General features: G+C 38.7%; 1 protein-coding gene across 5 annotated transcripts in view; it reads right to left on the bottom strand.

The window, feature by feature from the left end:
* RECK (reversion inducing cysteine rich protein with kazal motifs) overlaps positions 1-25,921 on the bottom strand; it is an 87,379-nt gene that overhangs the window by 23,216 nt on the left and 38,242 nt on the right. For all 5 annotated transcript variants that reach the window (XM_049896683.1, XM_049896685.1, XM_049896686.1 and 2 more), the window contains 7 exons: positions 16,703-16,736; positions 15,459-15,656; positions 13,017-13,284; positions 10,457-10,636; positions 4,486-4,698; positions 2,912-3,048; positions 502-642 (listed from right to left, as the gene is read on the bottom strand). In XM_049896683.1, the coding sequence (XP_049752640.1) occupies positions 502-642; positions 2,912-3,048; positions 4,486-4,698; positions 10,457-10,636; positions 13,017-13,284; positions 15,459-15,656; positions 16,703-16,736 (1,171 nt within the window). The remainder of the gene's footprint in view (positions 1-501; positions 643-2,911; positions 3,049-4,485; positions 4,699-10,456; positions 10,637-13,016; positions 13,285-15,458; positions 15,657-16,702; positions 16,737-25,921) is intronic.

Genomic DNA, 25,921 nt, shown 5'->3' with positions numbered 1-25,921 from the left:
AAAGTCTAAGGGATAAAGATTTTTCAATCTTAAAATTATATGCATTTAAACACGATATCAATCTTCATGGAGATATTTATACATCCTGTTGAGTATACCAACTCTCCATATATTAAAGGAAAGAAGAGAGAGAAAAACAAAGAAACAAACCACAACGTACAGTGCATTTTCTCAAACATTACAGCATGGAAAAAAAAGTATAAAATACTAGCCCAGTGTTCTCTGTTCTTTTGTATTCAAGAATCCTAAAACTCATTATGAAAGTCACATTTTGGATTGATATTTTTAGTTTACAATATAAATGACAATTGAAGGTTATAAGTATCTTTTTTTTTTTTCCTGCTTAGATACGTAATACATGTTTACTGGGAAAGCCTCAAGCATTTCAGGAGAACAATGTATAAAGCCCCTTGTAATCTCACTCCAAAGAGAACCCCTATAAGGAAACACTGGCAGCACCTATCCATACTCATCCTACATGCACACCCACCTACCTCTTACCTTGAACACAAGAGTATGGAAGGCATGGATCTCCAAATGGACATCCTTTTCGGTTTACTTCACAGAGCTCATTAGCAGGGCAAGGATTTGGGTTACAGGGATGAGTGACCTCTTCTACAATATTACCTAAAGTACTTGGTCCTGAAAAAGCCGGTAAAAGATCAGGTTAGCCAACCTAAAACAGTAGCAGAGGTCTGCAAATTCTCTGAGTTAATCATGGGTGGAATAAATAGACAGCTCATGAGCATTAAGGTAAGGCCAGATTCTAGTAGCTATTAAAACAGTCAGATTTTTTGATCAGTTGTGAATTTAGCATAAACACACACATATTTTTTTATTTACTGAGTACCTACAATATGCCAAGCGAGGTTGTAGGCACTGTTACAATGATGAACAAAACAGACAAGTACTTAACATGGAGTTTGCATTCTGGTAGAGAAAAAGGCTACACAGAGACACACACACACAATTTATAAAGGTCAGATGGTGATAAGCATAAGAAGAAAAAAGTTGTGGAAAGTGACAGATATATTTTGGATAGGGTAGTTAAATAGGTGGTGTGTCTAACAGGGATCATTTAGCACATTTTACCAAAAATGATAATAATTTATTATGGCCAGATGGACTCCATGATTATATTTGTGAACTTGTGAAATAATGACCAAAGAAAAGTTTCAGCTAATATATGTAATATTTAAACAGAGCACCGAAATTCAAACTATTGAAATAGTTTCCTTCTACACATATAGTAGGCTGCTCTAATAGAGACTACGATTGCTAATACATTAGTTTTGCTTACTTGATTTAGGCCAGACTCAGAATCTAAGACTATCTAGACTATTATTTTACAAATAAGGAAACTGAGGCTCAAAGAGGTCTCTTTTTTACCATACTGACCACAAAGGTTTAGGGACATGATCTGATCTTGAGAAAATATGGCAGGTATTACTAGCGGCAAGTCTAGCATCCACTCTTCTCTGCCTTCTTACTAACCAACCAAAAACCAAACCCAGTGCTGTCGAGTCGATTCCGACTCATAGCAACCCTATAGACAGAGTAGAACTGCCCCACAGAGTTTCCAAGGAGTGCCTGGTGTATTCAAACTGCCAACCCTTTGGTTAGCAGCCGTAGCACTTAACCACTACACCACCAGGGTTTCCCCTTCTTACTAACGGAACCCCAAACTTACTTAGGCTGCCAGTGGGCCCAACCTTTCCCAGTATCCCTTACAACTAGGGGCAGCCAATGAAATTAAGAAAGTGTCTGTTCTCTCTATTCTTTTTTACTGTCCGGAACTATGATATGGTGGCTGGAACCCCAGCAGCCATACTGTGATGATGAAGTGCTTGAAGTAACGTTTATGACAGAAACCAAATGTTAAGAGTGGTGGAGAAAGATAGAAGGAACCTGGATTCCTGGTGATAATGGAGCCACCAAAGCAGCCCTGAAATATTTACTTATTTACTTCTGAGCTTTCTTTTACTTATATTTTGTTGTTCTCTTATATGCCACCAGGGTCTCCCTCTTATATGCTTAATTCCATCTGACTTAATTCATCGCCTTTCCAGTCAGCCCATGGCACTAATGCCCCCTGGTGGCAGCTTAATCCTAACTACTTGGTGTGTAGGAGTTGCACTTGCTTGCTATCCTCTGGTTTCTACCACACATTTCCACCTTGCTGCCAAGAGGCTTAGACCTAGGATCCATCAATGAGATACCAACTTACTCATCTACCTCTTGGCAGGAGTATTCCGCAGAGAGAAGCTGAAGTAGTGAGATAGGTTCCATTTTCATGTACCCACCCAGACCATCATGCCTTACTCCCTATTTGGTAAGTAACACAAGCCAATGCCTGGCTCAGGTCCACTGATACTCTGACCACAAAAAGCTTAAGGCTCTCTAGGGGGAAATTCTACACCCTGGTCACTATGAGTAAGAACTGACTGGAAGGCAATGGGTTTGGGTTTTTGTTTGTTTGTTTGGATTTTTTTAGGTCAAATAATGGCAAGGAGACACCAATGACATGGAACTGGTTATAAGAATGCTGGTCCCTGATTCACTGCTTAGAATTCCTGACTGATAACAGTTTACTACCTTCTTCCACTGGTATAAGGAAAAACTAGTAACTATTCTGTTCCTTTTCATAAGATTACTTCTCAATAGCCAAGGCAAGGAACTTAAACTGAAGGAAAAGCAAGAGTTAAAATCACTTCTGCTTATACATTTTATGATGGCATTTATGTCCTAGGCCAAAAAGGCCAAGCGAATAAGGTAAGGGTCTGCCACTGAGATAGTTATCACTAAACCACATTCTCTCAACAGATAGCTGGCTCATTCAAAACAAGCATCAATGACAAAGAGAGAAGGAGGAAGTGCTTAAAATCTAAGGAAAAAAAAAAAAAGTATTTACTGAGATATGTATCCAAAGGTATACAATTTTCCAGGTCATCTGTAGGTGATAAAAGCTCACAAATACTTTCAGCTGTGTGGTCGTCAGGGAATTTGTTTTGGTCTCCACACTTCTTGAGAATTTCCACACAATCTGATCTTGAAAAGAAAAAGACACGGAAATTTAGGGTTTAAGGAACCTCCTTTTGTTGTCTAGTCAATATCAGTTCTGTGTCTGAAGCTTTCCAGAAAGTGAGTTTTCATAACTTAACAATGTTTCACAACTGGATGGGTGTAAGTATGGCAAAAGAGACCAGGAGTCATAATGGGCCCCTGGCTGAATAGTAATATATTACGCTATGAAAGCATCCCTAACTTTCTCTTATCTGAGATCAAAGGCCTTGTTAAATTTTATACTGTTATACCATCAATGTGGTTTTCCAATCTCTTTGAAAGAAAATCTACAAAATCACACATCTAACTTTTAGGATCCTATGCTTCTTTTTTTTTCTTTTTAAATATCTTTTTAGTTATCAACATATCAGATGTTTGACACCTTACTAACAAGGATGGCAAAACTACGTCTCACATACTTCGGACATGTTATCAGGAGGGATCAGTCCCTGGAGACAGACATCATGCTTGGTAAAGAAGAGGGTCAACGAAAAAGAGGAAGACCCTCAACAAGATGGACTGACACAGTGGCTGCAACAATGGGCTCAAGCATAACAGTTGTGAGGACAGCACAGGACCAGGTAGTGTCTCGTTCTGTTGTACAGAGGGTCCCTATGAGTCAAAACTGACAACTTAGGGGTTGGATATTAACTCAGTTTTGGAAAAGTTTTCGGGGGAGGGGGAGATCCTTGAAGAGATGCTGACAAGTTACTATGTAGTTAATGGTTGTGGTTTCATCCACCATAGCAGCTCCCATCTTTATTTTCTAGATCTCCTAAGCACACCACTTACAAAATGTTTACTAGGAACAGGTCCTTATGGCTATACACACTAACTCCTTCATTCATGCAACATTTATGGGATACCAATTGAGTGTCAGGGTTATGTTAATCCCTGAAGAAAAGGAAAAGAGGAAAGTGGATGCGACAACAAAAATGGCACAAAAATGAAAATGTTCTTCAAAGACAGCAAAGTGTAACAGAGAATATAAGACAAGTTTACAAGTTAAACTATAAAAATAAAATTGAGGTGTGCATCCCAGTTTTTCAACAAATGTTTCTTTAACTGAGTAAGCTCTATAAAGAAAAAAAAAAAAAGCTCTATTAAGAGAAGTACAAATAAAGTTCTACAGGAATTTGTACGAAGGATAGATTTCTATCTGCTGGAGAAATCTCAGAAGATTCCACAGGAATGGCTGGTATTTGAGAGGGGCCACGAAGGACAGGCAGGACATGGGCAAGTGGTAATGGGGGTAAGGGCATTTCAAGTGGGAGTGGGGGGATGGGGTGGGAAAGCATTTGGCAGGTGGAGATGATGGGCAAAGGGAAGCGGTGGCAGAGAAAACTTTAAAAGATAGGTTGTGGGTAGATCTTGGAGGGTCTGAACCAAAACTGAAGAGTTATTCCGAAGAAAGAAACTTACTTGCAAATAATACTTCCCCGGGATTTACTATGACAAGGTTTAATCTGCAGTGAACAAGCTACTGCTTTCCACATTTCTGGTTGGCACTTTTTAATGTCAAGAACAGGAATGTTTATAAATGGCATCTTTATGCTTCCTTTCTCCCACAGCTTCATGTCATTCATGGCTCCTTGATCCGACTGAGCATTACAACTCCTGAAAAGTTCTGTTGGCCTAAAGAGAAAAAAGGCCAGAAGGAATCAAGAAGTGATTATTTGTTAGAGAGAAGGAATGGGTAAAATCCTGACACATGAACACTTCAGGAAAATTTTATTTTCTTAAAGAAGAAAGCATATGCCCAAACCAAACCCACTGCTGTGGAGTTGATTCTGACTTGGAGCGACCCTATAGGATAGAGTAGAACTGCCCCAGAGGGTTTCCAAGGGTGTAATCTTTATGGAAGCAGGCTGCCACATCTTTCTCCCGAGGAGTGGCTGGTGGGTTTGAACTGCTGACCTTTTGGTTAGCAACCAAACACTTAACCACTGCGCCACCAGAGCTCCTTAGCAAGCACATACAGCCCATCAAAGGATATCAGCTTTGAATTATATGAATATTCAACATAGATACTAGCACGAAGAATCTGATGGCATGTTTTCTTTTTAACACAAAGTTTTGTGAGGTAGTTTCAAACTTCAAAATGCTCTGGACAGGTCTACCGCCTCCAGACTTCCCCATTTCTTTCATTTCACAAACTAAATATTAAACCAAAAAATCAAACCCGTTGCCATTGAAGTTGATTCCGATTCATAGCAACCCTAAAGGACAGAGTAGAACTGCCCCACAGGGTTTTTGGCTGGTGGATTTGAACTGCCGACCTCTTGGTTAGCAGCCATAGACAGCTCTGAACCACTGTGCCACCAGGGCTCCAAATAAATAATAGGTAGGGATCCAAGTTTTTAAAATTGAGGTGTAATTTACAAAAATAAATGGGACAGATTTTATCGATACAGTTTGAGATTTGACAAATGTATACTTTTTTTTTTTTATACATTCATGTAAGCACACTCAAATCAACTAAGAAACACTTCATCATGCCAGAAAGTTCTCTTATGCCCCTCTCCAGCCAATTCCCCCTTTCCTCAGAGGCAATGACTTCCAGATCTTTATCCTCATAGGTTACTTTTGTGCTGGCAGCAAATTCTCTCAGCTTTTTTTTTTTTTTTAATCTAGAAATATCTTTATTTCAACTAAATTTTTGAAGGATATTTCCACTGAACATAAGATTCTGGTTGGAATTTTTTTTTCTTTGAGCAATTTAAGGATACCACTCTGTGGTCTTTGGTCCTCCTTTGTTTCTAAAAGGAAGTCGGCTGTCATTTTTACATTTTTTTTTAGTACTAAAGCAAACATTTTGATTTTAATAGTTGTGTGGTTATTTTAATGTTTTTGTAAAATATGCACATGAAACCTTCAAATGCACAGCTGTTGCTTAGGTTGAAGCTGAAGTAGTCTCTGTGATGATCCATCCCACATAAACTGCATGAATTGATGGCCCAGGTGGTTCTTGGATATAGCGAAAAATCATTAAATTAATACATGGATTACTGATGCAGTGCTTAGTTCTAAAGCTTAATTAAGGTACTCTCTTTGATGACCTCTGATTGCTTTCTACTTGTATCATAATTCTATTTTTTGAGAGCATCAAAGACATTTTAATTCACTGTAATGGAAAGATGATGACGGGAATAAATGTGGTGTGTACTGCCATTTCTCTGGCTCTCAGCTACTCTGTTATTTTTTTTTTTTTAATTTTTATTGTGCTTTAAGTGAAAGATTACAAATCAAATCAGTCTCTCACACAATAACCCATATACACCTTACTACACACTCCCAACTGCTCTAACCCCTAATGAGACAGCCCGTTCCCTCCCTCTACTATTTTCGTGCCATTTTGCCAGCCTCTAACCCCCTTTACCCCCTCATCTCCCCTCCAGGGAGGAGATGCCAACATAGTCTCAAGTGTCCACCTGATCCAAGAAACTCACTCCTCACCAGCATCCCTCCCCAACCCATTGTCCAGTCCAAACCATGTCTGAAGAGTTGGCTTTGGGAATCGTTCCTGTCCTGAGCCAACAGAAGGTCTGCGGGCCATGACCACTGGAGTCCTTCTAGTCTCAGTCAGACCATTAAGTCTGGTCTTTTTATGAGAATTTAGGTTCTACATCCCACTGCTCTCCTGCTCCCTCAGGGGTTCTCTGTTCTGTTCCCTGTCAGGGCAGTCATCGGTTTTAGCTGGGCACCATCTAACTCTTCTGGTCTCAGGCTGATGTAGTCTCTGGTTTATATGGCCCTTTCTGGCTCTTGGGCTTGTAATTACCTTGTGTCGTTGGTGTTCTTCATGCTCCTTTGGTCCAGGTGGGTTGAGACCAACTGATGCATCTTAGATGGCCGCTTGCTAGCGTTTAAGACCCCAGACCCCTCTCTCCAAGGTGGGATGCAGAATGTTTTCTTAAGAGATTTTATTATGCCAGTTGACTTAGATGTTCCCTGAACCCATGGTCCCCAAACCCCTGCCCCTGCTAAGCTGGCCGTTGAAGCATTCAGTTTATTCAGGAAACTTCTTTGCTTTTGGTTTAGACCTTGCCTGTATTGTGTGTTATCCTTCCCGTCACCTAAAGTAGTTCTTATCTACCGTCTAATTAGTGAATACCCATCTCCCACCCTCCCTCCCTCGCCCCTCTCGTAACCATCAAAGAATTTTTTTTTCTCTGTTTAAACTATTTCTTGAGTTCTGATAATAGTGGTCTTATACAATATTTGTCCTTTTGCAACTGACTAATTTCACTCAGCATAATGCCTTCCAGATTACTCCATGTTATGAAATGTTTCACAGATTCATCACTGTTCTTTATCGATGTCATTTTTACTTTTATTCCATTATATGTAATGTGCCTTTCCCCCCTGCCCCTTTGGCTCCTTTTAAGATTTGTTTTTACCTTTAGTCTTCAAGAGTTTGACTAAGAGGTACTAGGTGTGGGTTTTCTTTGTATTTATCTGACTTGGGGTTTGCTAAGCTACCCTAAGCAGTGGGTTAATGTATTTGATCAACCTTGGAAAATTTTAAGTTTAATCAAATATTTTTCTGCTCCTTTCTCTCCTTTCCTCCTGGATTCTAGATGTGCTTCAGTTTACTTGTTGCTGTCAAGTCAATTCCGACTCATAGCCACCCTATAGGACAGAGTAGAACTGCCCCATAGGGTTTCCAAGGAGCACCTGGTAGATTCAAACTGCCAACCTTTTGGTTAGCAGCCATAGCTCTTAACCACTATGCCACCAGGGTTTCTGTACTTCAGTTTAGATCATTTCTACTGAGCAGTCTTCAAGGTCATTGATCCTTTCTTCTGTGTCCAATCTATTTTCAATTCCTTCCAACAAATTTTTATTTCAGATATTATATTTTTCTAGAATTCTAGTTCTAGAATTTTCATTGATCCTTTTTTTAGAGTTTCCATAACTCTCCCCAAACTCTCAATCTTCTCACCTGTATCTATCTTTACCTGGAGCTCCTTTAACATATTTATCGTAATTACTTTAAACTCCTTATCTGCTTTCCAATATCTGGGTCACTGGTGGGTCTGATTGTTTTTCTCTCCACTATTCGTCACACTTTCCATTTTTTCCCTCATTTCTAGTAATTTTTACTGTATAACAGACATTATAAAGATACTGTGTGGAGATTCTGGATTTTGTTATCTTCTTTTGAAGAATGTTAAGTCTTTATTCTAGCAGGCAGTTAAATTATTCGTAAAAGCCTTGTTAGTGTGGAGGCATGGTTTCAGGGTTTCTCAGGGTGGGCATATTTTAGTTTTACTCTTAGTCCTGGGATGTGGTCCTTACTCCCAAGGTGTGGTCCTTATGGGGTTTCAATGAAAAACCTGAAATGTTTACCAGACCCTTCTAACTTGGCATAACTTGGATTCCAAACTCTGTTTGCCCAGCAATAGGCAACTGCTGTATCTGTGCTTACCTTATTTTAGCTTTCCAGCTATTATTTTTCCCTGAGTTCCTGATAGTCACATCCTGCACAAGTATAATTTAGGAATCTGCCAAGGATTTAAGGTGAGTTTCCATATGAATTTTGGGGCATCTCCTTTTGTGGTTCCCTCCTTTCTTGGATTTTCCCCTTCAATATTTAGCCACTCTGGCTACCTCAAATTCTGATGTCTGACACTGCAGCCCACTAAGACAGCCGTTTTCTGCTTGAGCCCTATTTCCCATGCAAGGGGATTAAGTGCCATGAGGGAATAAATGTGGCCCTCACTCAGTGTGGGTCCTACCTTTCAAGAGATGTAACCCTTCCAATTTCTGTCTGTTTTTGGTCAATCTCTAGTGCCTTCAAACAATTGTTTCTTTATATTTCGTGCAGTTTGTGATTGGTTTTGGCAGGAGTGTTAGCATGATACAAACTACTCTACCATCACCAGAAGTCAGAAAACTACGTGCCCAAATTAACTTCAAATATTTCGTAGATTTCAAATTTGCTCATTACCTCAATCTCTAAAGCCAGGTCTTTATTAGCTAACCCTCTATCACTAGTATAAATACATCTTAATTTTCTTACTCAAAATAATAATCTGAATACTTTTTAAGATAACAGATGTTAGGTTGAAGTAAACATCCCCTAACAAAAATATCTAGGATTTCCTTCTGGCCCAACTAAATGATTCTTTTCCTTTTTGCCTTCTTGATTTCTTGGCTGCTGCTTACAAAGCCAGACACCTCTTCTTTATCCATTCATCTGTTGATGGGCACCTAGGTTGCTTCCATCTTTTTGCTATTGTAAACAGTGCTGCAATGAACATGTGTGTGCATAAATCTATTCATGTGATGGCTCTTATTTCTCTAGGATATATTCCAAGGAGAGGGATTGCTGGATCATATGGTACTTCTATTTCTAGCTTTTTAAGGAAGCAAGCACCAAATCGTTTTCCAAAGTGGTTGTACCATTTTACATTCCCACCAGCAGTGTTTAAGTGTTCTTGTCTCTCCACAACCTCTCCAAACATTTATTATTTTGTGTTTTTTGGGTTAGTTCCAGCCTTGCTGGGGTAAGATGGTATCTCATTGTAGTTTTGATTCGCATTTCTCTAATGGCTAATGATCATGAGCATTTCCTCATGTATCTGTTAGCCACCTGAACGTCTTCTTTGGTGAAGTGTCTGTTCATATCCTTTGCTCATTTTTTAATTGGGTTATTGGGCTTTTTGTTGTTGAGGTGTTGCAGTATCTTGTAGATTTTATGGATTAGACCCTTATCGGAAATGTTGTAGCCAAATTTTTTTTCCCAGTCTGTAAGCTCTGTTTTTACTCCGCCACCTCTTCTTTAGAAACTTTCTTTCTCTGGAGTTTCTGATAGAGTTCTCTCACGCAATTCTTCTGGATGCCCTTTTTCTGTCGTCTTCACTGTTTCTTCAGCCATTAACTGTAGGTATACTCCAAGGCTGAGCTCTTGGTCCTTTGTTTTTCTCACTATACTTGAATAGGAAAACACCTATTCAAATCGCTTCTGTAAGGACAATATTTTTGTATGAAACAGGACTCATTGAGGGGGAAGTCAACTGGTCTGAAGGTCCTTCAAAGTAAACTGAGCATAGGTGGACATTTGGATGAATGAACGGTTCACAATGATTTATTATGCAATGATTTGTACTCACTGGTGGTGCAGCAGAAGAGAGAGGGGAAGAACGTCAGGTTATTTGAATTCTAGAAGCTCAAGGTATCTCTAGATAGAAGGAACTTTGTTACAGTGCTTCCTCTCCCAGAGGTGATCTACCAGATGGATTATGGAAATTAAAGATGAAATCATAAAGAAATACTGCTTCTTTTTAATCCAGCAGGAACAAAATCAGATTAAATTGGTATTTTTCACTTATCTTAAAATAATTAATGATAAAATATCTCTATTCCAGGTATAATAATTTGCTCCTACCTGTTATTAAAATTAGTACAGTAAGTAAGGTTTCTACAGCCCAACTGGCAAGGTTCTCGAACATCTGCTAAACAGGTCAACATGGATACTTCTGCTGGATTATATTCACAAAAGCGATCAAACTCTTGCCAACTCTGTGTATTACCCCAGCTCATGCTATAAAGTTTAGTGCACAATTCTCTGAAACAAAAGCACAAACACAGAAACATATAGATGAGCCAAATGAATATTTGATTTGCATAAAACATGAGTTCAATGAACTATACTTTGGAGTATAAATGAGATAAGCACAAAAAACGAAACAACAAAAAAGACTAAGATCAGTTTCCTAAAATTTAGAGCTAGAAAAAAATAATCTTTGCCATGAAAAACAGGCTTATTTTATCATCCATCTCTTCCCTTTTTGCCATGGTTGCTAGAAAGCTCAGTGTTAAATTTAATGTTCAATTATAGTATTTGCACATCCTTAGTTTTTGATAAAATTATTTCCTCCTATATCTTTCTCCCTCTTTTACCTGCACTTAAAGTAAATCACAAGACTTCACCTCCATGAAGCTGTCTTCCCTATATCTATATCCCAATCACATGATACTGTCCTCAGACATATTTAGGAACATATTATAGAGTTAGTGTTCATTAGTTTCTCCCTGAAAAACTATCCCACAGCCACTTATATTTCTTAAGATATACTAAGACAGCCTACATATGAAGGCTTCTAAACTCCAAAGCCTCTATACACTATTGTAATTAATACATGGCATTCTTATTATTTTTTTTTTTATTCTTATTTTTAGTACTCATAGATTACGAAGCAACTTAAGTGGGTGTACATAGCTAAAAGAACATCTTCACTGCTTCCAAAGTGCTTTCACACATTATATCCATTATTTTTTAACTTATAAAAGTAATGTATGTTCACTATATAAAATTTTAATACAAAGGAAATATACATGTCACAAGTAAAAATCCTCTACTCCCCTCACATTTTATTTGTCTCTCGTAATTAGCTTATGTGGGAACTATCTTTACTTTTACAAATTTGTTTATTCACTCTACCAGTGCTTATTGACTGCTTATTCTGCATCAGACCCTATTTGAGGCACTGGATATGCACTGGTAAATAAAACAGACAAGGTCTCTGTTTTCAATGGAGCTTACATTCTATGGGGATGAGGAAGTTGAGATCAGGTATCTTGATCTGGAAATCAGCCCTTTCTCCAGTCCTTAATTTTCTGTATGATCTTGGACATATTATTTAACATCTCAAAGATAGCTTCCTACTTGTAAAACAGGAATTATGCCACTTGCCTCAACCACCTCATAAGGTTTCACGAGGATCAAACAAGATAGATGTGAAAGCATTCAGCAAACCATAAAATTCACATCGAGGTAAGAGAAGGGAAACAGCGTTTCTTACTGAAGTTCTTCGGGCACTACACGGCCATTCCAGTCTCTACTGGCTTTATGTAGGAATAAATTCTCTTGTGGATATTCAAAGAACTACTCAGCATCCCTCCCATAAATACATTTATTTACTCCTGTAAAAAACAAACCAAAAAAAACCCCAAACTGGTTGCCGTCAAGTCGACTCCGACTCATAGTGATGCTATAGGACAGAGTAGAACTGCCCCCATACAGTTTCCAAGGAGCGCCTGGTGGATCTGAACTGTCAGCCTTTTGGTTAGCAGCCGCAGCACTTAACCACTACACCACCAGGGTTTCCATTTACTCCTAAGAGCAACCTAAATTTCCGTAATTACTGGGCCAACTTAACTTCCCTTTATGCCTCTTTGTTACTTGTCTTCAGTTTTCCGATTTTTTGTATCTTTGATAAAGTCTGATGACCTATTCTAGGTGCATTTTTTTTTTTTTTGCTAAAGGTGTATCCAGTTTAGGAAACCACAGGAAAGACAGTTTCAATCTTGATATGTGAAATTCCTGTCAGAATATTCTAGTAACATGTGGGCCTTTTCACCCAAAACATCCCTAATAAAGCAAACTTCTATTTCATCTGTGTTCCACTATGATGTTAGATATCATTAGATACTGTTTTGTCCATCCTATATTTGTACTGCTAATTTTTTTTTAATCCTTGTGTATCACCGAAATGAATGCAATACACTGCTATCTAACTTTGGATATAAATGCAAACCCAGGCTAATTATCAATATAACAAAAGCTTGATTAAGTTCAAAGTTTCCTAATCTAATAAAAAGAGTATCTCTTAAATGTCAGATCAAAACATCTTCTAAACTGTAAGTTTACTTTATAATCTCCTCGAGGGCAGAGTCCAAAGCGTATCACCTTTAAGTACTTACTGCCCTGCCCAATGACCCACACCCCAACACACAGTGCTTTTAGCATTCATCGCATAAAAACAATGTTTCGTAAAAATATACCACTCAATAGGTATTTGCTGAATGAAAGAATTGAAATAAGATTTTATATCTTCTAAACTCTAAGCCTATGCAATGCAAGGATACAATATATATTTGCTAGGTTTAAAATCACTAAAATGTTATTTTCTACTGGTTTTAACAAAGGAAAATGAGATACTGACCTACATGTTGAAGTGTTTGCTTTAGAACAGCAATGTAATTTAGCCCCATCAAGGCCTGTGGAGGGAGGTGGATGTGCAGTGACTCCAGGGTGACGAGATAGTGAGCCTTGAAGAAAACATAGCCAAAGAGGATCTTGAGGCAAGGGCTGTTTCTTACAACCCTCAATGAGGCCATCAACAATCTCCATTTCTGTTTTCTTAGACATCAAAATTCTCTTGCAGGCGTTCTGGCAAGCATGATCTTCAGCTCTGTCACAGCAATATAAGCCTACATATTCAGAATATAAGTGGCTTAATTAGCTGGTTTTATATTATGCACTGCTCAGAAAAAAAGAACATGTTTGGGGGTATATCAAAAACTATTACTGTTCTGAGTCATGATATCCGTATCTGTAGTATATATGAAAAACCAAGCTCGTTGCCATCAAGTTGATTCCGACTCATAGCAACCCTATGGGACAGAGTAGAACTGCCCGATAGGATTTCCAGGGAGTGGCCGGCGAATTAGAAGTGCTGAACTTTTTGGTTACAGCCAAGCTCTTAACCACTGTGCCACCAGGGCTCCACCTGCAGTATATAGGGCCTATCAAATTCTCTCTTCATTACTTTGAAGTACAGTAAATAGGTGAGGAGTTAAAGATGGGACAAAGAATCTATTACCAGAATTTACCATTGTCCCCAACCATAGAATAAATGTTAAGGATATCCTATTCCTAAGAAGTCTTTATATGCAAGGTGTTTCATTTACCTGGAAAAGGTATTGTAGATAAAATTGAAATTATTTCCTTGCTAGAAACAACTATCTAAAAGAAATTATGTTCTTGATATGACAGAGATGACTAATTTCTATAGCAACAACCACAAATACCATTATTTCATCACATTCCAGGACAGCATAAAGCTTTTATAAGTTTATGTAAGTTAATTAACCAAACACAACTGTAATTACAGTGAAACCTGTGAGAGCCGGAACTCAACAGGACTGCCTTGTTTTTCCAGGTCTTGCAAGTTTTCTACCGTTGACAGGGTGCAGTATTACCACTTTTCTATCGCTCTCTACTAGTAGAAAATATTTGAGTTTTCCTTCTCTGACAGGTTTCTGTCTTACACAGGTTTTGGCTTTTGCAGGTTTTATTGTATATAATACAATATCATACTCTGCCAAGATATCAGTTTACTTCTGTGGAATTTCTGCCTTTTTTCTACAAAGAATCCTAAAGTAAAAGGACACTTTTAACCAGACTGTAGCGTTGAGAAGAGTTTCTTTGAAAATTTTCTTGGGTGCCTTTTATTTTTTTAGAAACCTACATAAGCTTGTCTGTTTGTAGCCTTTTTTCCAGAGCCCGATGTATTAGCGTAGATACTAGAGATGCCCTTATAGCATCTTTCTGCTTATTTTGAGCTGCTTGCTAGCTTTTTAGCTGCAGCAGCACTACTGTGTAGTGTGTCAGGGAAGGCAGATCTACCTTTACAATGAATGAAGGTTATTTGGGACAAGTGCTTCATCCTTTGATTTTCACCATAAATCTATACCACAGAATGTCAAAAGCCTTAAGAGTTCTGACTTAGATAACAGCCAAACAAGGCCTACAGGCTGCTTCTAGGTTCATAAAAACTAGTCTTTTAATATGCCAATGTAAATCAATACATTGGCACCTGGCTTATAAGTCATCTTTTGTCAGTTCGGTCAATTAATCAGCTCTTTAAAGTTAGGTCATCTCTAGACGAAGAAATGGGTTCTAGGATCCACGAAGCTGAGACTTTGAAGAACCCAGTAAGATGTAGGTTCAGTACGAGCTGGGATCAAAGAAAGCATCCAAAACCAAAAATCCAAACCCACTGCCCTCGAGTCGATTCTGACTCATAGTGACCCTACAGAACAAAGTAGAACTGCCCCATAGGGTTTCCAGGGAGTGGCTGGTGGATTCAAACTGCTGACCTCTTGGTTAGCAGCCAAACTCTCAACCACTGTGCCAGCAGGGCCCCAAAGAAAGTATCAGGCTTCGCTTTTTTGTTTTTAGGATTCTCATTTTTATGATATTTTTTATTGGAAATGTAGCAAACATCATTCATATGCGTATCTACAATTATTTTTGTAAACTAGTATGAATTTTCTTCCAGGACAATGGAAATACTGGATCAAAAAGTATGATTATTTGAAATTTTAATGGCTATTTTCCAACTTTCCTCCAAAAACTCTGTACCAATTAATCTTCCCAACTTCAATACAGACAGTGCCTGTTCCTGCACACCCTCAACAGCTCCAGTCTTTCTCGGCATCTATTAGCTGTGACGGTGATATCCAATCTTCCAAATTTAAACACCAAAGACTGCTGTTTCCCAAGTGACTCAGGCAACACGCATTTACAAGAGCTTATCATTTTCTTCTTATAAACTATTTAGCAAAGATTGAAATGAGAGGGATATGTCCCTTTTACTTACTATCTGTTGGGTTCTTCATTGGATAAGACTGGGTATAATTGTTCACACAGTGTATTAATTGTGGGCTAATTGAGGCACAATAATTCTCCACTGCTTTGATCTGAGATGGACCAGGAGAAGAATCTGTTCGAAAAATGGCTTGACAGTATTCTCGGCAATTTGTGTGATGACCTGCATAACTGCAACAAACGGAGCCCACTATGGGGGGAAAAAGATGACACTGAAATGGAAACAGCTGATTGTCAACATTAATTCATTGTGATAATGCTGGAATAATATGTGTCTTTTTGAATTTGAGAAATGAGACCATGTCATAGAAAACAAGCACTTAATTAAGATCAGCATTAATATAGGCACAGCAATGGGGACATTCAGGCACATACTGACGTAAGAAAGTCATTATCTGTCAACTTATAGTCTATAGTCCAGTGGTTCTCAACCAGGAGCAGTACCACCCTCCTGGGAGAGTTCACATGCACGTGAAAGTACTTCTGGGTGTCATGATGACTTGAGGACTACTGCTGGCATTTAGTGCATGGGAATCAGGGCTGTTAAATGTTCTGCAACACACAGGACAGTCATACACGACCAAAACTGTCTCCCAAAATGCCAACAGTGTCCACATTGAGAACTACTGAACCAAGCTTCTTTCCACATTGGACTCGATGAGGTTTATTTAAAAAAAAAAAGTCTCACATTTATAAAACAGGACACATAAAAACTCAGATATCAGAATCATTTCATAAATTTGACAATTATATAGCTGTATATCTTAAAACGAAATCCCAGAAGTCTTTATACTGTTCTACACTATTTAAGCATTTCCAAGAATATGCTTAAGTTGAGACAGTCCTTTCCTCACAATTTATATGACTGGTAAATGCCTCCTGAATGAACTGAGAGGCAGCCCTAGGCAACTGCTACATTATCTAATGTGGGTGTGCTTAATGTTTGCAAGTCCTATTTATTCAAGTGGGACATGAGCTTCCCCTAGGCATATCTAGCTCTGGTACCTGCTTTGTAGATCTGTAATTAGGGTATGCGAATTGTTATAATACGTGAATACCCTGAACACCCCAGAAAAAAAGAGCCAATTAGAATTCTGCTGTGCACGTTCATTCAGATGGTTCACTAATGGTGTTGTAATGCTGGGATCCTGGCAATATTTATGACAGCTAAATCATGTTCTGTGAATTGTGTTTTGTTCTTTGAATTGCCTGTATAACCATTGACAATATACTTACTTTCATTTCTGTTAATGCAACTGAAAAGAGCATTCTGTAAATTAAAGAAAAACAAAGAGAAATTAACAACCAGGCAGAATTTCTAATTTTAATCCACTTTATGGTTACATAAAAATCAGGATATCAAGCTATTTCATTCTTTTCCAGATCCAAGACTGAAAACAAAGAAGCTGTGAAATGACATCCCGGTGAAAAGGAAAACCATCTTCTATCACTGTATCAGGTGATCAGGATTATCGCCCCAAGCCATAAACTAGCCACGTTATAGCAAACTAAGTAAGTAAAAGCTGTACCAACGTGTGTGCGCACACGTGTGCTGGGGGGCTACAATATATTAATCTGAATTATTTCTTGCATGATATTAAAAACCTTCCAGAAAATAATCTAATAAGCCACATTTAAGGAAATGTACATTTCACATAACCACTACATTTTACAGCTGAAAGGACTTTAGAGATGACCTAAGATCATCTTAAAGATTCCATGCACTGGAATCATCTGGGGAACTTAAAGAAATACAGCTTCCTAGGCCTTACCCTAATCTACAGAATCAGAATCTGGGGGCGGGACATAGAAATCTGAATTCTAAATAAGGCTTCAAAGATGGTTCTGACATAGCCAGCCTGGGACCAGAGTTTGGGAATCTCCCTACCACTTTATAAATGAAGAAATGGTTTCCTCACCAGAGAAAGGAAACCTGCCCCAGGTCACAGAGCAAGTCAAAGGCAGAGTCTGAAACTAGAATCTGTGTTTTCAGAGTTCTCAGACCACTGTTCAGGAAATACCACACTGTATCAAAGTCATTGTAAGAAAAACATAAGAAAATGAGAAGCAAAACAAGACAGAAGCAAAAAATCCCTCCTACAAAGCTATTCAGATATTCAGGGCTTATTAGATATGATTAATATCACTCACATTTAGAAGATAATGAATTCTTAAAAGAAGTAATATGAGCATAAAAAAAAAAGATGGAAGTCAAGCATTGTTGAATAGAGATGATTTTGGCTTTTAATTGCAGCTAAATCACAAGCAGGCTATGTGATCCAGACTTATTAAAGGACCAGCTTCACCGACATTTAAAGCCTAGATTCAAAGATCCATCTGTGCAGTTGTATGAAGCTGTACTGCATTCATTTCTCCACCAAACAACATGCCATTGTAGGAATAAGCCACACTTGATTTATCCATTTAAAGGAAAAGGAAATAAAGCAAAATGAAAACATCTGAGCTTTACAGATAAGGGCTAATGAATTCAACCTGTATGAATTTTTCTGCTAGCCATTTCACTAAGCAATGTAAACACAGTGAAAAAAGTAAACATTCTTGATTGTCTTTAATAATGATCTTGCTTACTGTTCTTTATATTTTTCATCCATGTGCCCTTTTTTTAGTGTGACTTGTCATCTACCCATTATACATAGCTCTCTATTTGGGTTCACTGGTCTGTGGAACACTTTCTGTAAAATGATCTAAATCAATATTAAAATTTTTTTTGGGTATCTGCTACCAACTTTCCAGCCTCCTTTGACTGGGTGGATATAATTCTCATTGCCCTTCTCTTTCTAACAAACTGGTTGTTCCTTTTGGTTTTGCCTTTTTTAACCTGAAGAAATGTGTTTGTTATCTTGGTGGCTGTCGTGGGTTGCATTTTTGTTATTCTTCCAGTTACTATAAAGTACTTACAACAGTGGTTCTTGACCAGGGATGATTTTGCCTCTCAGGAGACATTTGGCAATGTCTGGAGACATTTTTGGTTGTCACAAATGAGGGGGAAGAGAGGGAGGTGACTACTGGTATTAACTGGACAGAAGCCAGGGATGCATCCCACAATGCACAGAACAGGCCCCCGTAACAAATAACTATTTGGCCCCAAATGTCAATAGTGCTGAGGTTGCAAAACCCTGCCCTAGAGATTTAAACATTTGTTCAAGTTGGATTTTTAACATCTGACCTTACATATTAATAGAATTGATACTCTGGCTCAGCCTTGTGGACCTAGCTTCTAAGAGAGGTACTAAAAGACACAAAACCTGAAAAATGTCAGAGAGATCACCTAATCCAACTTCCTTATTTGACAGAAACCAGAGATTAAGGTGTAGGAAGAGGAAATAATTACTGACCCTATTTTTTACTCACAAACAAGGTTCAGCAAACCAGTGCCCATGCCTGCAGCATGTTTTTGTAAATAAAGTGTTATTGAAACACAGCCACAGTCATTCATTTATGTATCGTAAATGGCTATTTTCACCCTACAATGGCAAAGTTGAGTAAACATACACTATATGGCCTAAACCAAAAACCAAACCTACCGCCATCAAGTCAATTCCAACTCAAAGTGACCCTACAGGACAGAGTGGAACTGCCCCATAGGGTTTCTAAGCTATAATCTTTACGGAAACAGAATGTCACATCTTTCTCCTAAAATATTTTCTATCTGGCCCTTTACAGGTAACGTTTTCCAATCCCTGATGCAGAAGGAGAAGGGCACAGCTCTCTCCCTTGATGTCACTTCCAGAGTTCAGAGATGTTCCCCAGTATCTCCCATTTTTAAATATCCATTGATGAATTTTTCATGCATAATTTGTGGAATTAAAAACTTCTATATTTTCACATGGCAGTACCTCTTTTATGGTTTAAACAATGGTCCTTCATTCTAGCATACTGGTTTGATGAATTCATCAATTCTCTGTTGCTCATTTTATACCCATCATGATTTCATAGACTTTGATAATTCTCTTCTTTGGTGAAAGATTCCTAATCTTACTATAGGCAACTCCACCTTTTCACTGTGTAAACAACTGCAGATTATTTTATTTGACAGGGCTTATTTACTATATACACATACACACGTTTTTCATTTCTTAAGACAGCTAATCTTAGAGTTTTAGCTAAAGTCGATTCTTAAATTTTTCAAATGTCTGATAGCCATCTGGTGGTAAAAGTAGGAGGTAACTATGGGCTTATATGCAAATTACATGGTGCCTCTTTTCACTTTTTTGCTTCCCAATACCATACCAAATGTGCCTTCATATAACACCTCCCTCCAAATCACAGTGCAACTGTAGGATGGAGAGTCTTTGTCTCACTTACTTTGGACATGTTATCATGAAGGACCAGTCCTTGGAGAAGGACATCATGCTTGGTAAAGTAGAGGGTCAGTAAAAGAGGAAGATCCTCAAAGAGATGGATTGACACAGTGGCTGCAAAAATGGGCTCAAGCATAACAATGATTATGAGGATGGTGCAGGACCAGACAGTGTTTTGTTCTTTTGTACATGGGGTTGCTATGAGTTGGAACTGACTCGAAGGCACCTAACAACTGAGGTAAGGATCTACCACCACCTCAGAGACTCAGAGAACACGTAAGCGTATGGGAGGTGACAGGGCCCCAAGAGATCTTCAAATCCTAAAGCCCTCATTATTCAGCTGAACAGACAGTGTACACATCAAGCGAAGGGCAGAAACAGGGCTAGAATCCAGACGGCTCCACCAATGTTCTTCCCAATATGCTGCATGAATAGTTTGGATTTTTTTTCTAGATGCAGTCAACTCAGGATTGAATTTACAAATCTAATTGAACAGGCACTGTCCTATTTTTTAAATTAGTACCTTAAATTGTGGGGAAAAAAAAACTGCTCCTGAAATCTTTCCTCTTGCCTTCATTAACCTAGCCTACTCCCACTGGTTTTAGAGAATTTCAACAAGCTCTTTAAACTAGTGTTGGGAACAAGCAACCTGTGGGTAAACCTGGCAGAACTGAAAGAGGAAGAGTGAAATCAAAGACAAAGAAACCCTACAGATTCCTTCATGCCATGCTGACCTTCCTTTTGGGGGAAAGAGTCATTGGGTGTATCTGCAAGATACACTCTGATGGTTCAACAACCTCCATCCCAGAAGTCAGCTCTGCAGATTTGTTTTCTGCCCTAACCACCCACTTTTCCACTAAGTGACTGCCTTCTAATGTTTTTCACTTGCCCACTTGTCTCAATCCTTTCTCTGTCCAATGCCGTTATACTACCTGCCACTACAGCTCCCTGTCCTATTCTCACCAATGATGAGGACAATGAAAACTAAACAAACACTGATCATATGAATCTTATTTTAAAAATTCATGTTTGAATTTTGTGTTTTAGTCACTTTTTGATGAAGACCAAAAAGCACATTTTATGAACTGTTATTTAGTTCTTTCTATTCCCAAGCCTACTAGTTAAAAAGTAAAGGGGATGCTCTGTTACTAAGACGTCAAAAAATAAAATCTGTTTGCATTTCACAGATGGATTTAAATTTCTCCCAGTTTGAAGCTTTGCATTTCATACAAGGAATCTAGCTCATCAAACACTAAGTTGGAGAGGTTAAATAACTGACCTTTAAAAACAGACGTGTTCTTAAATATCTACAAGGTGTTTTTTCTTCATTGTGGACACTATGGCTGGCAAAAAGTGTAAGTCACTAGAATATGTAAAGAAGTTTGATATCATTACATGGATATCTTCACGTTCTACAGCCAACCAAATGACATCACTTCAAATAGATGGATAAAAATGAAAACTCGAACTGAAATAAGATTAACATGTCTAGAATGCTGAGAGAAGTTCGTTCATTATCATCACAGAGCATCCAACCAGATGGAAGCAAATTCAATGGTAAGTAATGCCTGCAGATTAACACGGGGTCTAGAACACAGCATGGCACACAGTATGTGCTTGTGGAAGACTGACTGCAGTGATGGGCCCCAATTTTTCACATCTCCCTGTATATATGCCAACTCACACCAACTCTGAACTTAGCCATGTGATTTGCTTTGGCCAATTGAACATTAGCATGCTTGAAGCAGGGGCCCAAACATACATTTGTGCATTTTCACTTCTCTTGGACCCCTGCCACCTTCATGGAGCCATGCCTGAGTTAGTTGCTAGAGGGATGGGAAAGACACAAGGAGGAGAAGTGAGCTGACTCAGCCAAGGGCATCCTAACCAAGTCAGCCCCCAGATGACCTTCCAGCTGATTGGAAACACATAAGTGAGACCAGTGGAATCAGCTAAGCCTGGCTTAGATCAGAGCTGCCCAGCTGGCCTGCAGATTCATGAAAAATAATAAATTATTATTGTTTTAGGCTATGGAGTTTTGAGATGGTCTGCTACACATTATCATGGCAACAGATTACTGATACAGTACTCAATGAATGTTGGTTGAATAAATGAATGGTACAGTCTCTATTCATTCAAAGAATGCCTATTTCATAGAACTTTTCATGTGGTTTCTATATAAAACCACTATTTACTCTGAAACAAAGGTGTAATTCAGCTGTCCAAAACGAAGAGAAATTTCTATAAAAAAACTCTTATGTAAGTACTGAATATCACCTATTTATAGGCAATAAATTTTTGCTTATCCTTTAAGTCTTACCTGCTCTGTGAAGACTTCCCCATCATCCTGGGCAGGGTTTTTTCCTCCAGGCTCCAACACTGCCTTATACACACTTATAGCAATGCACTTCTCTGACTGTATTATAATGGACTATTTGAATTTCTCTCTCCCCGTAGACTAGACTATGAGCTTCTTGCAGACAGTTGCTAAATGTTATTTATCTTTGTACCCTGAAAACCGTGCCTCATAAAAAAAATACATACTAATTATATCAGTTCAGTGAAGGAATAAATGACAGATAAAAAGACAATTGAGACATAAACTCTATCCCCAGGGACTCAGAGTTTAGTATTAAAAAGAGACACATAAATAGTTACATTATAAAGTATAAGTGCTGTAATAAAGTAATACACAGTTCAGAGGTAGCAATCAACTTTATGTGTATGGAGGGAAGAGGGATGGGCAAGAAAGATTTCAAAGGGGTGCCATCTAAGTCAGAATTTGAGGTAAAAGTTGTCAGTTGGATACGGTAGTGATAGGCTGGGACCACCTTTCTGGGAGGGGGGAAAAAAAAGCTCTAGATTTACAGCAGTTGCTGGTATCTGTGGGGTAAATACTCCCACCATGACTAATTCCAAGTTACAAACTGGCTTGCAGAATTTCTGAATATTTAACAATCAGTTCCCCCTAGCTGGTAGGAGCCAGCTCCAGCATACTACTGGATGGGGGAGAGAGAATTCCACGTACAGCCAAGTAACTTGTGCAAAAACAACATGGTAAATCTGGGAAATTACAAGCAGCATGCTAGTAGTGTAAAGGAGACAAAAGTCAGGGCCTAGTTGGAGAAAAGCTTGGTGTACCAGGCTTAGGAACACGAACTGTATCCTATAGGAGAGTATCGAAGGGTTTTATTAAGGAAAGGAGTCAAATATGACCAGGTTTGGTCTTTAAAGAGCTCACCCTGGGAGAAGCAGAGGAGTAGACAGGAGGAGAAATCAGATAGGAAAGCTACTTGGGCAGCTATTGCAGTAGTTCAGAAAGGTGTATAAGGTAAGCTAGTAAGCTAGTATAGCTATACTAAGGAAGCAAAATCTTTAGGGCTTAACAGCCAGTTATTTGTGAAGGTGCTGAGGAAGAGTAAAGAGCAGACAATACATATTAAGTTTTAATTTATGTGTCCAGGAGGACTGTAGTGGTACAACCAAGCAAGGAATATAAGAAAATTATTTTGGGATATGTATGTGTGTGTGTGTGTGGCTGGGTTGGGGGGGGTGGAGGGAGAGGAATGTAAGGGGATATGATGAAGGGAAAGGAAGGTAGGGAAAGTAACAATTCAGTTTTGTTGATTTGGAATGCCAGTGGAACATCAAAAGCACACGGGTCCAGTAGTGGGTCTGGAGCTCAGAAAAAGAGCTCAGTAAAAATGATTCTGGAGTAGTCATCTTATAGGGGCAATTAAAGCTTTGGCGGTAGATGAGATTGGCTAGGAAGAAGAAATTGGCCACTAAGGGATGTGACCTGATCAGATTTCCCTTTTGGGATGCCCACTCAGGTGACCTCTGAGAAGAATGGACTAGAGAGGAAGTACACTAGTAGCAAGAGACCAAACAGGAGTTACTCTCCTCCCCAAAATACATTACAAAGTATGACAAACCAAAACAATATACAAGTGGGACATAATCAAGGTTTTTATGCTGTCTTAAGCCAGTACTGCAGGACCTATTCGGTTTCGCTCTTTTTGGAGCTCATCAGCTGCAGGTAACGGCTCAAACCTCTTCTAATACCATTTACAAAGCCTCCTATTCACAGTCTCCTATTTACTGTATCTTAACAATTCTCCCGGAGCCCTTGTGGCATATGGTTAAGCGCTCAGCTGCTAACCGGAAGGTCGGTGGTTTGAAGCAACCAGCGGCTCTGCAAGAAAAAAGACTTGGCTATCTGTTCCCGTAATGATTGCAGCCTAGCAAACCCTATAGGGCAGTTCTACTCTGTCCTATGGTTGTTATGGAATCGATTCAACAGCACACAACAACAATTCTTTGAGTTTCCTTAGGTCCTAAAGGCTTCCCTGGAACAAAGTTTCTTTTTGGTCAAACACCCAAAAGCTGACTGGTGAAGGACAACACAGCTGTCCATAGCCAGGACTGTCATCTGCCATACCAGATGGTCTCCTCTGCTCTTAGAACCAATGCAGCACAGATCCAAACTCTAAGGCTTAGGAGACCACTGGCTGCCCAGAGAATTCTGCTGGTCCTGATATCCCTGCCCTTCTTATCTCTGAATTGGGCTATTTTTTCATCCCTTTTCTTTTATGCTTCTGGTAGTAAATCTAAAATCAAGGTTAAGTTGAGAAAAAAGAGAACAAAATAAAATTAATAAATAAAAGCCTTTAAAGTAGAACATTTTATTGTGACATGTCCTGAGGATACACTGCACAGCCCATGTAGGCATACATAAATATGCTCCAAACACTGGCATCCAGGGGCAGAATAAAGTCTATGGTGAACCACCACTTGTGTAAAAGTCAGGTAAAGGGAGACTATACAGGCATATTTATTTTTATATACAGAAATTATCTTTGATAATTTTAGGAACTGGGTAGCTGGTGTAGAATGGGTGGGAAAGAGACTTTTTAGTATATACCATTTTGAATTTTGAACTCTGTGAATATTAAAAAAAAAAAATTTAATGCACACCTGCACCTGTCTCCTACACACTTAGCTGTGTTGACAGGGTGGTGTGATAGAAGTGGAACTCACAAAGCTGATCATTTTTGTTTTTGTCTTTCTTAGAGCTTCTTTTTAATATCCTTATTTTTATCTTAGCATTCACACAGAACCAGGGCCCCAAGGCAGAACAATATTTTAGTTAAGTGTTAATAACTGCTTACTTTAAAATTTAACTGCCTTATGATTAAAAAACAAAAAAAAAAATCAGTCCTCACAAAAATACCTCCTACTGACTTTATTTTATAATTTCTCACCTGCCCTAATGAAATGACATCAAATAGCTGGACTCAAGAAAGTGAGAAAAAGGAGGGAGATGAAATGATACTTCTGAAAATAACATAAAGGAAAGCCTAGAGAAAGATCTGTGAAAGAAGAAACAAGTAAAAACGTGAAAGTCTGATGACAAATTTGTAGCACTGTACTTCAGGAGCTCATGCAGCAAATGGAAAAGTTTTCACAGCCACAATGTTAAGAAAATGGTAAGAGCTGACATTAAAGGTGTGAAATGGATTTATGAACCCCAAGTAAAATTTGTGTTTATAGCCACTGCCAGGCCTCTGGAATTCACAAGCCTCCCATCATCTTAATGATGTTTACTCTGACATTCAAGAAAGAAAATGACTATCAACAACCACATTAAAAAAAAAAAAAATCACCATTCTGATGGCTAGAAGAAAATGTCTATAACTTGTGGACAAAGTCTGTACAAAAAGAACCAATACATGTCTCACCCCTCATGAAAAACATGAGCTCATTTTTACTTTAGTTCTTAGCCAATGCACATTAGTATGGCTGAAACAGTGGTTTAATGCCAGTATCTGTTCTAATTGTTGGTGCCTGTGTCAATCCAGCTGCTGAATATTTTGACTACCACACCTAGGTCTACCATCACATATTTGTGATGACTCTGGCCTGGCTAATACATTTGGTGGGCCAAGGGCTGAGCCTGTGAAAAAGCACAGAACACCTAGAACTGAGTCTGCCCACGGCACTTGAACATGCCCTGTATCCACTGGTTGATTTTGGTCACTGCTATAGACCAGGGCTTGGTGACCCCCATTCAAACAGGTATGATTCTGAAAGAAGTGCTTTCTCAAGTATAGGCCAGAGTAAGAGAGTTGCA

This window comes from Elephas maximus, chromosome 9 (genome assembly GCF_024166365.1).
Source record: "Elephas maximus indicus isolate mEleMax1 chromosome 9, mEleMax1 primary haplotype, whole genome shotgun sequence".
In the NCBI taxonomy this organism is placed as follows: Eukaryota; Metazoa; Chordata; class Mammalia; order Proboscidea; family Elephantidae; genus Elephas; species Elephas maximus.
This window is presented reverse-complemented; position numbering and strand designations above follow the sequence as displayed.